At 40.7% G+C, this 15,242-nt stretch overlaps 1 protein-coding gene across 1 annotated transcript in view; it reads right to left on the reverse strand.

Moving 5' to 3' along the window:
- Positions 1–15,242, reverse strand: part of PKD1 (polycystin 1, transient receptor potential channel interacting) — a 2,476,043-nt gene that overhangs the window by 684,103 nt on the left and 1,776,698 nt on the right. Inside the window, exon 36 of the mRNA XM_044088902.1 lies at positions 3,263–3,381. Coding sequence (XP_043944837.1) covers positions 3,263–3,381 — 119 coding nt within the window. The remainder of the gene's footprint in view (positions 1–3,262; positions 3,382–15,242) is intronic.

Consider the following 15,242-nt stretch of genomic DNA (forward strand, 5'->3'; position numbering starts at 1 on the left):
GGTTGTGAGTTAGATACTCTACCTCTACTCTTCAGGAAGTAATTTAAATACAAACCACCTCTGTTCCTTGGGACTTTCATGCATCTGAATTCATTAACCATAGCATTCAGTTTTACTAACCATTTCTAGACTTTAAGGTGACTGGTAATATTTTTTAAAGTGACTTGGCATAACTGGAAGAATGGATGCTGTATTTGAAGTAACACCTGACCACACTGCCATAAAATGGTCAGGATCTTCTTCCCGAAACAGCAAAGGCATTCTGGCAACATAGTTCATGGACTTTTTCTACTACCATGTCTTCCAAGCCAAGATATGAATAATCCTAAAATCTTGCTATGTGGAGCAGAGGGCTTGAGCTTTCTCTACATCCTTGGTGACTCATATCTAATTAGTGGTTCATGTGCTGGTAAAGTCAACTAGGAAAGTCTACATCATCCTCTGGTGAAGGTCCAAATATGCACTCTATATATACACAAGGCTGTCAGGGAGTTCACACACTCTAGCAACGTTTGTAGAGAAGCACACATCTACAATGAGATTTTCAGCCAGTGAGGGAGGGCAGCATGAGCACCTCATATTTTCTAATCCTCCAAATAACAGTGCCAAAATTCTTTGACCTTTTTATCATCATCCTATGCAAGGACTAGCAGGGAAATGAACAGCATATAGAGGAACTAAGGATAGATGGTGGAAAAGATCAAAAGCATACAAAAAACTGTTGTATTTAATTCTCTACAGTCATCCCCAGATGTTACAATCAAAAATTGCCTAACCATGGTATAGTAATAGAAAAGAGTTCTGTTGCTCATATGCAGAGCACTGGATTTGCAAATCTTCAAAGCCATGCCCCCATTCAGTGGTCCACCAAGAGGTGGTCTCTGCTACATCCTGTCTAGTTTCTTGATCAAGTGCCTTCTCAGACTTGCAGTGTATGCAAACAGAATGATTTACTGTTGAAACACATTAACATGACACTTAAGAGGAAATGGCTAGCACAGGACTCCTATGGCATCCTGATATCATCCATCATTGTAGACAAAGCTTTTCACACAACAAAGTTTTATAAGTGTCCCACCAAACAGTACTGGCCCCACTTCAAGATTAGAGCACACAGCTTCTGTAAGTCTATACTGCTTAAGTCAAATCGAAGACCCTCTTCCTGTGTCACTGACCACACCCACAGAGCTCTCAAATTTCAACAAGGAAAACTCTCCTATTCACAGACACATGGTGGTGGTGATGGTTGGTAAGCAATTTGTTCTGAAACAGATGCATTTCTTTCCCTCAGGAAGGAGCACATCAGTAGAAACATAACATATTTTGAAATAATGTGCCTGTAGTTTCCAAAGTCTGCCTAAAATCAGCTCATTTACTACATAATGATAAAGGACTCTATCCAGGTCTGTGGGAACTCCATTGCTGCAACAAGCGAACACCTGATTGACAGGCTTGACCAAGAGATGCTTGTTAGTTCAAACAGAGCTCTGGAAGGACTTTGATCAGCCTCTTGGCCTTATATGTCTTTGTTATAAGTGTTGTGTAGAGCTTCTTGGACATAGAAAAGCTCAATAACAGTGGCTGTTATTGCTGTAGAGATATCACTTCAAGATGCTGCATAGAAAGGCAGTTATTAAAATACTAATACTTATGTTGCATTTCTCTGTGTGTACTAACCCTTCCCAGATTGTAGCCATACATATTTCTGCAGTCACTTTCAAATTCAGAATTTGTTTACCCAAGAAAAGTAGGTTGCAAAATACATAGATGGCGTACCTCTCCAACTCTTTGAACAAAAAATCTGGACAAAGACATAAATAATGGGGGGGGGGGGGTCAAAGGCAAAAAAATAGGGATACTTTTTAAATATTGCTCTTATAAATGTAGAACGTTTGTAGAATTACATGTTTCGCATTAGCATGTATTTTCTGAAGGGTATGAATTCTGAAACTCAAATGTCTGTCAATATTTTCTGACTTCAACCCTTGATGATTTACTGATGATTTGCCATAAAAACACAATTTTATGAGAAACAAACCAAAACATGAGGCAAGAATCTGGACATTCTGTGAAAATCTGGACAGCTGAAAGGTATGACAGATGGGCCTACTAAAAAGACCATTCCTAGTCACACTGCCAGTGCAGTAAAATGCAGTAAATCAGTGATAAACAATAATATAATTAAGAGACACATTTAGAAAGCTAAACAAGTTTGTACTATAGACTGGGTAAACTAGCCTAGCAAATTAAAAATCAGACAAACAGTAGGCAGAATGTTTATATTAAACAACAGATAACTAGTTTACTGCACAATAACACTGTATGTATATTAAATAACAAATATTACATTACTACAGAAGTATGACATCTTAGGTACAAAACTGTATCACAAAGCAACCTGTAAAATAATAGTTATATCGTACAGAGCCATATAGTTATCACTAGGTGAACATGGCTTATGATATACTGTGAAGAGAAAGAATAATGCAGCTGTTAGTGAGAAATAGAGCATTGCTGTCTTGCCACAATTCAGCCGGTGGGCATAAAGTTCACATTTTTATTGCATGTAAGAAAGTTGCCAGGGCCTCCAGGAATGCAAGAAATATGGCATGTACTACTACAACAGCTTTTAGGACCATTTACACTAAAGCCTTTGTTAGCAGAGTGCAGGTTGTGTGAGTGTACACTACAACCAATAATTCTTTGGTGACACTAACTCCACTTAACTGTGAAAGAAAATACAGCAGTATGGTTGGTAAGTATGCTAAGGGAAGCCAACACAGATTGTCAACTTACTGTAGGTAGTAATGAATACCTGGAGGTACTCTCAGGGCAAAACAGAATATTTTACTTTATAAAGCAGCAGACAGCAAGTATTAGTAAGAGAGAGACAGTGGTTAAGAATAGAAAAAGAACAGAGAAAAAAAGCCATCTTACAGGAAATGCTGTACACTAGTTTACTAACACAATGTGAAATGTAGCATAGCATAAGTTACATCTTGGGGCGCTTACAAAAAGATAAAATTCACAGTGTGTTCTGATGTAATGAGGGATCAGGTGCCCCATGACCTGTACAGTGTCACATTCACAGTGCATGCCTTAAGATTGCTGTGGCGAACTTCATACTGTTCTGTTTTTATATACAAGGGATTATTTACATTATTACTTTCATATGTGGGACTGGACTTCCTTACAGAACACCATTACATATTGATTGGGAAAACAACTACAAACGATGTTTTTGTAAAATCAGTGACATTACCTGTTCTTGTTGACCTTGCAGATCCCATGGATTCTCTTGGACTTCTATTTGGAACTGTTCCTTTTTCATTTAACTTGCGCATCATAAAAGCTTCAGTTTTCTCTCCAAAAATGCTAGATCTATCATGAGAATTGCAAAGTTTAGTTACTTTTTAGGGAATTTATATAATGTCTCAATCTTCATTTACATTGTATCAGTTACTTAAACCAGTCCTCTCCAATGCCCATAATATATTAAAGCACATAGAACTTCATCCTCCAACAGATGTTTGTTAAGGCTACTGTGGCAAAATGCACATATGTAATAAAGTATTGTTTTGTTTGTTTAAAATATCACAACTTAAGTAATGTGAAATACAAAAACAGGGTGTGACTTGTTTTAACTTATGATCTTTCTGTGTACATCAGCAGTGGATTTTGTCTAGTATGTTTCTGCTTTTGTTAAGCTCCTATATATTGAGATGGAACTGTATACATTACAGCAGTTGACTGAATAAATCATTCTTCTTCACTTATATTTGTCTTTCCATATTATTATTATTTTTTTTAATTCATATATTTGCTGCTAATAAAGTCAAATGCTAGAGCGAGTCCATTCTTCGGTTTTGTTTTCCAAGTATCTAAATTCTGTAATGATTTGTGATGTCAGTCACATTCGGATCCATTTTATAGAAAAAGGAGACTTAAAAAAATAATAAACAAATGAAAATACACATTGATACTGTGACTAAGTTACACTCTTATTTTAATGGTAAGAGTCCTAAAATTTGTATTTTTATTTGTTACGAACAGTTTTTCACCATTTAGCTTAACCTTAAAGATGTACCATCAAATTTCTGTCATGCCCAGGCTTATCTCCATAGGTTCATAGGTGTGTACTAGGCTAATGGCCCTGAGCTTTTGTAAGCCTAGCCCATAGAAGTGCCCTAGCATCGTGCTGCCCGACGTTAGTTCCCAGTGCCTCTATCAAGTAGAGCCACTGGAGTGGTCCCTGGGGTGAACTTTCTATTTCCCATCCACTCATCAAGATTTCTCTTGAAGAAGGCCAGTGAGGTGCTCTGCTTGACATGTATGGGAAGTCTATTCCAGAGTATGGGCAGTCTCTGGGTTATGAACTTGTCCCTCCAGCATGTTCTGTTGATTGTGGTAATGAGGTTGAGGTCTCTGGAGCGTGTGGTGCGGAGGGATTGGGATTTCTTTAGATGTAGCATTTATAACAGAGCTGGGTCAGACATGGCTTTGTAAGTCAAGCAGAGATCGCCTCTTAGTAGACGATATGAGACAGAGAATAGCTGGAGTTTTTTGCGTCTGTCCATATAGGATATGTGTTTAAGGCCTAGGATTCTCTTCATGAGGTACTTTTGTGGCCTTTCCAGCCGTTGCATGTGTCTAGTGAGGTACATGCCAAATGAGGCATTATACTTGATGACTGGCCTAATGAGGGAAGAGTAGAGTGAGATGATGACCTCCTTCTTCCTAGATGCAAACCCCTTGGTAATGAGATGTGCTACATAAAAGGACTTTCTGACCACAGTGGCAATGTGGTGGTCGAAGGAGAGGTTGCTGTCAACCTGTGTCCCCAAATCTCTTATAACACCTTCAGTGTTCAGTGTGCTCCCATCAATGTGGTAATTAGTGGGAACTGAGTTTTTTCCAAAGGGGATGATGACGCATTTTTTGCCATTAAGCTTAAAGCCATGGTTTCGACACCAGTCATTGGTCTCAGTGCGGCCTTTCTGTAGGTTGTCTGCATCACTTGGAGAGTTAATGATGGCTCCCAACTTGCAATCGTCTGCAAACTTGGTCAGCCAGAGTCCCTCCATGTTGGCCTGGATTTCTGAGAAGTAGATGCCAAACAGGAGAGGATCCAGGACCGATCCCTGTAGGACTCCACTCGTGACTAGTCGGCAGTGTGACTTGGGAGTCTGCTACTTTTACACTGTGGGCTCTATCTGTGAGCCAATTTACAACCCACCTAGTGAAATACGGGTTGATGCCTAGTTTGGTGAGTTTATCAATAATTCCTGAGTGGGGAATGGTATCAAAGGCCTTGGCCATTTCGAGGTAGGTTGTATGAACTGCCTTGCTCTCATCCACAGCTCTGGTGACTGACTCAAAGAAATCAACCAGATTAAGTAGGCATGATCTACCTTTCATAAAACCAAACTGAGTGGGATCTAGAGTTTGGAGAGTCCCTATATCCTTGTTAATTAGGTCCACGATGATGCGCTCCATAGCCTTACATATCAGACTCATCAGGCTAATGGGGCGATAATTCCCAGGGTCTGTAGTCGCTCCCCCTTTATGGAGAGAGATGACTGTAGCAGTGCGCCATTCAGTAGGGACAAAGCCTGAGGTGAGGCTGTGATTGAGCAGGGCACACAGATGTGGTGCCAGTTCACTTTGTAGTTCATGTAGAACACATCCAGGGATATTGTCGGGTCCAATGGAAGCTGTATTCTTGGCCTTGGACAATGCAGCTTTAACCTGTGCTGCAGTAATGCTGGGTGCCTGGCATTCCTCTGGTATTGTGATTGGTCCTTTGGCGGGGGATAAAATTGGCACTGAATCTATCGGCCAGTATGTTGGCAATATCTGTTGGCTCAGTATAGGAGGTACCATTGTGCAGTAATTCAGAGTAAACCTGGGTATTGCCATGGAGATTCTTGATATAACTATAGAAGGCTTTGTGGTTGTTTTTAGTGTCTGCCACAATTCTGCCTTCATAGCTGGCTTTAGAGGTTTTGATGAGGGATCTTAACTTTTTGTTGAGGCTAATAATGGAGTTTTTCCAGTCTTGGAACTTCACTTTTTTCTGCAACAATTTCTTTCTTCTACTGTAGAGTTTATTAATGGCAGGGGACCACCAGATTGGCTTCCTGTTTTTGGAGGAGAGCGTCTTGGTTCTGTTGGGTATAGCTAGTTTCATGCATTTATGTATGTGTTCGTACACTGCATTTTTGTATGATAGGGAAGTCATGCATCTGCCCAATGGTGTATGCATTCACATATGTATGCCAAAGCTAATCTTCAAACAGTGCCAGTTGATGGACATTGCTACTTTTTTACCCGTTACTACTATCTTGCCCCTTTTAGGTAGAATTTCTCAAAGTACTTCAAGTGATCCAAACAAATGACAAAAATTGGAAAAAAAGCCAGACAGCAAAGCCAAGGACCAGAACAATATAGTTTATTAGAGTACACAGGTTCCATTCTGTTTTTTTTTTTTTTTTGATATATAAGCCAAACAAATGACAAAAGAGATCTAGACAAGCATCTTCCTTTCCTTCAACTGCCCATATACTGTACTGATGTATTCAAACTAGTGTTATGCATAATAAATTTCCTCTGTAATGCTTTCTAATAGATAATAAAATATCAACATTTTCTTTTGATGCAAGCCAATAAGTAAATATTTACTAATTAATCATAAACATTTATAAACTTTTTAACAGGAATTTTGACCTCTTGAATGTAAAGTCTAAGTGAATAACCACTTCATTAAAAATAGTCTTTTTAAGGTGGTGTTGTGTGTGTGTTGGGCATAGTGTCTGTGGGCAAGGTATAAGGAAGTTACTCAAATCCCACAGCTTGTTGCACTCCTGTATTTACTGCAAAACAGGGTCTGACAGCAATTTACTTGGAAATGGCAATTTCAAACTTACCAAAAATGCCAGTTCACACAGCTGGCTGTTAAAAAGAGGCCATCTCCAGTAGAAATGTAACCCTAATTTTTCTAATTTTGTCTTATTATACATTTATTTGTTTGTTTGCTAACTGGGTAGGTGAGATGGTACTAAGAAACATTTTGTCCATGACCCGGGCACAGTGGGAATTACAGGTACATTAAATGCTGCAGAAAGTTACATTCACAGCCGAATATCTAGAGAACTTAAAATGGTTGCAAAGAAAATGTACAAACTGTTGTACATTAGAATATTACAATACGAGTGCAGGTAAGCTCTTAAGTTCTACAAATTCATACAGCATCTTTAATATTACAAGCATAATTAGAATTATATTTATCTTTAGCTAGTGGGAAAGAATTTTTTTTTTTTAATATATTTAAGCTTTCTGGTTTAAAGGCCTGCTTTGCACTTGTTTCCCGCCTTTCCTGTAACTAGTCTAGTCCAGATACAGATCTACTGTATCCAGGACTGTTTGTAAGCTTCTGAGAGTTGCCAAAGTCTGTTGTTCAATTTTTCCCTTAGATCTTCTACTTCTTTCCTCTCCTGCACTTTTACTAGCTTATTAGTCTAGCACTTTACCATACAAGACTTCTTGTAGCAATTATTGTAGCACACAAAAGTGCTACCAGCACTAAATGTTCTACAAGGAAACAGCTCCAGTACTTATTATTAATGCCCACCCCTCCAGCCATGTTTAAAGGTCAGTTCCCTGTGCTTTCTCCTATTAACCTGGTGAACTTGGGCATCCTGAGGCAATGTAGCAACTGCCTCATGTACACCAACAACCCTCTCCTCTTACCTCCCAAAACTCAGACTTGTGAGAGATGCACTTATATATCCAAACTGGAAGCCAAGCACTATACAGCCAAGACCAGAATAGTTGGTCAAGAGGGGAAGGTCAACACTTGCACGACACCACATGGAACATATAGCCCTCCAGAACACACACCAGCACTGCCTTTACATAAAAACACAAACCACATACCCACCTTCGCAGAGGCTCTCAACAAAAATCTACCCAAACAGCAGAGACCTCCGAGGCAGAAACGCACTCGACTACCACAACACAACACTAATCACGAGACACATAACTCTCCTAAACAGTGTGCCACTCAACCAAAGCCCCTAAGGCAAAACAGCATGCCCTGCACACTAGTCATAGGTGACTCGATACTGAGGCACACTGATGTCCCACTCACTAGGTTGAATAAGGAGAAAGTAGCAGTCAGCTGCCTGTCAGGTGCCAGGATCTGCCACATGACCCATGCACTCAGGTCCCTCAACAACAGGTACAAATATGACTTTGTCACTGTACATGTGAGTGTGAATGACCTGAGACATACCTCCCTGGACTACATGAAAAGTGACATGGAGGAGCTCTCGGATTATGTAGACCAGGCGGGTACGACCCTAACCCTAAGCAGCATCCTACCATCACCCAGAATGATACCACAGTACAAGCAGAAAATGATTGAGTTCAACAATTGGCTAAGTTTCTGGTGTCATTTTAAGAGGATCCAGTATCTGTCTGCCTGGGATGACATGATTGACAGACCTCGATGCTTTGCCAGAGACGGCCTGCATCTGCCACCCCTGGGCTTCCGGATACTGGCCAAGGCTCTTGCCACCTCTATAGTGCCTTTTTTAGGTGGTGTTCCAAAGACCAAATTATCACCGTAACAGCTACAATCAAATGCAATCTGGGGGCCATGTTGCTCAACACTAGAAGTCTAAATCTCAAAATGCGCTCGCTCAAAGCACTCCTTAAAATGGAGAACATCTACATTTGTGCTGTAACAGAGACCTGTTCAAGGCAGCAGAAAGCACCCCTACACTACCAAGCTATAACTCATTCCACACCTTTTGGCCACAGAACTTGGACCGAAGCTGCAAAGGCAGTAGTGTTTTCATATTTATAAAGGATGCACACACCTCCAGACTGGTAGCCCAAAATAATGCATCAGAGATACTGCAGGTGCAGCTAACATTGGGTAAGACAGAGATTAAGGTCGTAGCCTGTTATATGTCCCCAACCATGTCCCAAGACACTCACTCCATGTTCCTAAGCACTCTGGAGAACATTAGGGTCCAACCTAACACTCTCATACTGGGCAACATCAACTACCCCTCCATTAACTGGGAAAACTACTCGTGTAACAATACACTTGCCCAACGTTTCCTGAAATTCATTAATTCCAATGCCCTGGACCAGCTCGTTCTTACCCCCACTAGAGATAGCAACATCCTTGACCTGGTCATTACTAACATAGGCGACCATTGCTCTACACTAATAGTCAACTCCTCCCTGGTTAGATTTGACCACAAACTAATCACCTTGGAAATCCACATCCTTCCACCCCCCAACCCCCCTGCAAAGGTAACCACCATGAAAAACTTCTCCAAAGCTAACTCTGGGCTCCTAAGAACAGAGATGGATAACTTCATGGCACCCATGCAAATGGGGAATAGTTGCATGACCACCGAATCATACACCAGTGCACTGTATGAACACGTACACAAATGCATGGATCTCGCCTACCCAATAGAACCAAGACGCTCTCCTCCAAAAAAAGGAAGCCAAACTGGTGGTCCCCTGCCATAAAGAAACTCTACAACAGAAGGAGGAAACTGATGTGGAATAAAGTGAAGTCCCAAGACTGGAAAAACTCCCTTATCAGTCTCAACAAAAAATTGAGATCCCTCATCAAATCCTCTAAAGCTAACTATGAAAACAGAATTGAAGCACATAGTAAAGATAACCACAAGGCCTTCTATAGTTATGTAAAGAATCTCCACGGCAATACCCAGATTTGCTCTGAGCTACTGCACAATGGTACTTCCTATACCGAGCCAACAGATATTGCCAGTATACTGGCCGATAGATTCAGTGCCATCTTTACCCCCCCAAAGGACCAATCACAATATCAGCAGATTGCCAGGCACCCAGTGTTACTGCTGCACAGGTTAAAACAGCACTGTCCAAGGTGAAGAATACAGCTTCTATGGGACATGACAATATCCCTGGCTGTGTTCTACATGAACTAAACCTTCCCAACCTGTAAGCCTAACGTGGACTACCTAGACATGCTTCGTTCAGCCTCACAGTGTAGGTGATAACCTACAGTTTTAGTAATTTAACTATATAATAATGAGTAATTTTGGTAAACCTATTTGTAAGGGCCAGCACACCTGCGAACCTACCCCCGAGGATGTCCATCCCTTTCTTACTTTTCCTCCTTACCTCCTAACTAGTTTAGTGAATTAGTGTAATTACATACATAGGCCACTGGAGGGCAGCAACAAATAAGGCATGAAAAGATGTATTTTTACTTGTAGCTGAACTCCACCAGCACTGCTGAACAACCAATTCCAGTTATCCCAGTTGAAACATTACTTCTAGGTATCACCCCCCCCCCCAGAAAGGAATTAAGAAGGAATTAACCTTTTAGTCTTAAATTAGATAACCTAGACAGCTTAATATATTGTCATTTAATACTCCTGCTACATGACTGATTAATAATACCTTCTCCTCTACACACCTAGACCAAAAGGAAACCCTTTGCATGTATTAGGAAAAGTAGTTACAGAAAGTGCCACGTACCTACCCAAAGCCTTGTAGAACACAGTCTCACTGTATAACTGATTACCTCTCAGCTCTCCACCTACTACACAACTCCTTATTTGCACAATGGAATCCTCTCCCTGCTAACAGATCAGACCCATCCATCTAGGCAGCTTGTATTTTTAAATCCCTTCTCCCTAGCAAAACAACCCCTCAGTCCTCTGTGTGGTGTGCGGTCCGTAAGGGTGTTTTTATGTACTGCTGTGTTTTATTTGTGTGTATTTGTTTTGATTTGATAGGCTTTCTGATAGCCGAGCAGGCACTATCATATTATATCCGTGATAGCTTTGTTACGCTAAACGCTATGCAACCTAGGTTCTGAGCGTCTCCCACGTGGTGTGCCATCTGCATTGTGGGTACCTACTGTATTTTCTGTATTACCAGAGCCTCTTTTATTACACTGAGAGCTTCTAGTACGATTGACCAGCTGTTCAAACGCTGATTTATTTAGTATAGCGTCACTCGCTGAGGTCTGAACCAGCTGCGCATCTATCTTTTGCTCTGGCACACGGATAGCACTGTAAAACTATTAATAAGATATAGAGGGAGTTTTTCTTCCACAGCAGCTACTCTACTTGCTATCCAGTGCAGTGCACTGTAACTTCGCTTACAGCCTATTTTAAACGTGCTCAGGCACACAGCGCTGACACTATCTATAACTACCATATGGTATTTACACCTATTTCAGCAAGTGTATACTTCTCCCAGGTACAAAAACGCTGATTTTGCTATCAGGGCTATTTTCCTGGACCTGCATGCTGCAACAGGGACATCGCTGAGGTAATGCTGGCTTCTCAAGAATTGCTAAAGGGTGCTGCTACTTCACATACTAATTTTGGATATATGTAGGCATAGCAAGTTGGCATCAATAGTAGGACTTCAGTCCCAGCACCAAATACTGTAAACGCAGCAGACGTAACACAGTCTCCAGCTGCCATTTCATCTCGTCTACACTATTTTGCCAATATTTCGGCTACGCCGATATACTTTGTTTTTGCTTTTAAGAACACATGTTCGTGCTATTAAAAACAAGAGGTTAAACATTCAAAGGATATTTCTTGTACGAGTAACCTAACGTACCAGAGTATAAGTTAACGTCTGTAGAGCTTATCATATTATGTTTGATGTGAAACTTACATGCTGACATTTCTGTGTAGTTTTAGCCTGTACAAATAACCTAGCTATTAGGAACACCCTAGTGTTCCAAACCACAAGAAGGTTCCTGTTGAAGTTTATCAATTTAGTTGTTGTAGAAATTGTATAAGCTGTTATTCTGTGTATTAAGCGTTCTTGCCCACGGGAAATGTTCTAGCAGAGTATAGCATTTACGTTGCTGCAAAAGTTGTACCAACTGATAACCTGCTTAGTTTTTCATCTTTATCTAAGCTTTTATAGTAAGTACGAATTACTGGAAGGAAACTGTAGTGGGTTTATGCTTTTTTATGTGCCTCACAATTAGGTGTTCTGGAGTCTATATGTTGCTTACCTGTGTTTAAACTGTACTGCTTCTTACACTCCACTCAGCCACTGACTTGCACTCCTCCCCACCATTTCACCTCCCACTCCTGCAAAGACATTAACCAAGTAGCCATTATACATTTATTTCTCTCTGTGTCTCTTTCAGCTTGAAAGCCTTGTGCTGAGACACAGACTGTCCCCCTATCAGCAACCTAAAAAGATAAAAGAAATCCCAACTAAACTGAAAAAGAATACCCAACCTGTAAGCCTAATGTGGACTACCTAGACGTGCTTCGTTCAGCCTCACAGTGCAGGTGATAACATACAGTTTTAGTAATTTAACTATATAATAGTGAGTGCTTTTGGTGAACCTATTTGTAAGGGCCAGCACACCTGCGGACCTACCCTGCAGCTGTCCATCCCTTTCTTATTTTTCCTCCTTACCTCTTAACTAGTTTAGTGAATTATTGTAATTCCCTACATAGGCCACTGGAGGGCAGAAAACATAAGGCATGAAAAGCTGTATTTTTACTTCAAGCTGAACTCCACCAGCTCTGCTGAACAATCAATTCCAGTTATCCCAGTTGAAACATTACTTCTAGGTATCACCACCCCCAGAAAGGAATTAAGAAGGAATTAACCGTTTAGTCTTAAAGCAGATAACCTAGACAGCTTAATCTATTGCCATTTAATACTCCTGTTACAGGACTGATTAATAATATCTTCTCCCCTACACACCCTCCCCTACACACCTAGACCAAAGGACACCCTTTGCATGCATTATAAAAGTTGTTACAGAAAGTGCCACGTACCTACCCAAAGCCTTGTAGAACACAGTCTCACTGTATAACTGATTATCTCTCAGGTCTGCCCGCTCCGTTCGCCCTGCGGGGCTCACTCTGGTCCCCTACCCCCAGTTCCCACCCAGCCCCAGGGTCCCTAGACTTATACTTCCTTAACCACACCCTCTCTCCCATTCTTCCAATCCTATGCTTCAACCAATCTATATAATTTAGCCACACCCCTCTTATCTAAATTTCTCCTTACCCACTTTATCCAGTACCTCCTCTTAAAGTACTTGATCTTATTTCATTACCTTTACCACTTCTTCCTAAACCTTTACATCTTTTTGTCTTATCCTAGCCCAGGCCCTATTGTAGTAGTATAGGTAATCCTAACAATATGTCTACAACAACAAAGAATACCCTAACCAAGTTAATACTCTTAGCTACTTTCATACCTGTCCTCACCTCCTTTGAAAAGTTGAATTATTACCGCTTCAACTACTCTCCTAAACAAACAGCTATTCAAAATTATACCCTTACCCATTTTCAAATAAATACCACATCCACACCCTGCTACCTGCTAGCCAAGTACCATCGACTCACACATATCAAATTCAATAACACCACTGTAAGGAAGCTGAAATATCTAACCAGCTTCATTAATTACCTAGAGTCTGGCCTAAAAACACCCACCTTAAAAGACGGTAACATCCACCCTAACCCAGGCCCAACTAATGTCCCCACAATAACAACTCTTTGTACCACTTCCTCCATCCTAACAACCCAAACCAGTCTCTCTAATTCCTTACTTATAGCTCATCTCAATATCCGCAGTATTAATAACAAAATTGCCCATCTCCGTGCCCTCCTCGATATACATTCCTTTGATACCTTCTGCCTCACAGAAACCTGGTTATAACCTGGAACTAAGGACAACAAAATAATCCCCCCAGGTTACAATATAGTGAGGCTAAACCGCATAAAAATAGGGGAGGGGGAGTAGCACTACTGTTTAAATCCAGGCTACAGATCTCCTCTACACCTTATAACCCACCTCAAGATAGTAAGGTCGAAGTCTTTATCTCCTGACTTCAACTCAACCCTAGCAAAGCCCTATACATCATCTGTATCTACTTACCTCCTGGTAATAATAGTACTACAATAGAGGACATTCTAAGCTGGGTATCCACTACTTACCCACAAGAAACAATTATACTAGGAAACTTTAATACTGACTGGAAATGTGTTAATACAGACAATCCTTCATCACATATTAATCTTCATGGCTTTAGTAAATCACCACCACTAATAGATTTAACAAACCAAACAACAAAGACAGCATCTTAGATTGGATACTTATTAATAAACAACAACAAATTTGCAAGGTAGGAACTCTACCAGATGACTTAAGTGATCATACTTTAACTTACACTATGTGATGGTGCTGCGGTAGCGTTGTCGCCTTATAGCAAGACGTTTTCCCGTTCGATTCTCAGCTAGAGCGTCTTCTGTGTGAAGGCATACGTGAATGGGGTGTGCCTTCGTTGAAGGCTGTGTGTCAGGGCTGGAAACCCGGTACGTAAAAATCCACTACCAATTATTAGCGGACCGGAGTTCCGCTGTGGCAACCCCTAACCGGGAAAAGCCGAAAGACACAAACAAAAGACAAAAGAATGACATCCCTAACACCCCCACATATAGGATCTCACGAATCAACAAACACTTTAACCCTGTATTATTCCAAAATGAACTTAATGCCTGTAACTGGAACCCACTAAAAACTTTCACTCTTGAGGAGGCTGTTAAATATTTCAGCTCTAAATTCTTAACTATTCTCGATAAGCATGCACTTAAACGGTCCATTAGAATGAAGTCCAAACCAGCCCCCTGGCTTTCAAAAGAAGCTAGACAACAGATATTGCTTAGGAATAAATCTTGGGCTAAGTAGAGAGCATCCAAAAATATCTCTGAGCAACAAACCTATAGACAGTTGAGAAACATTACAAAAAAAGCAATACTCACTGACAAAAAAACTACTATTGTAAACTACAGCAATCTCACCAATAACAAGCCACAAAAGTTCTCAAGCTTAAACAGACTCCTACACCCAGGGCACTCTAGCACATCACCCCCTCTAGAGGCTGATAATAATACGTCCCATCAAAGAGGCTGATAATAATACATCCCATCAAACTGCCAATGCCTTCAATACCTTCTTCACAAACACCATAAAATCTCTAGCCTGTCAACTTTCCATGGACAACTCTAATCTCCCTACCTCTTTACCTGATACTCTCCCAACATTCCAATTACAACCCATCGCTACGTCTCACAACAAAAAACGTAAGCCGTGTACCCCCTCTGCTGACCAAGTACCATCTGAATACCTGCAAAAAGCAGCTAAAGCAGCTGAAAATCCTGTATCCA

This window comes from Protopterus annectens, chromosome 12.part0, assembly GCF_019279795.1.
Source record: "Protopterus annectens isolate FY-2018-M chromosome 12.part0, PAN1.0, whole genome shotgun sequence".
Lineage (NCBI taxonomy): Eukaryota > Metazoa > Chordata > Ceratodontiformes > Protopteridae > Protopterus > Protopterus annectens.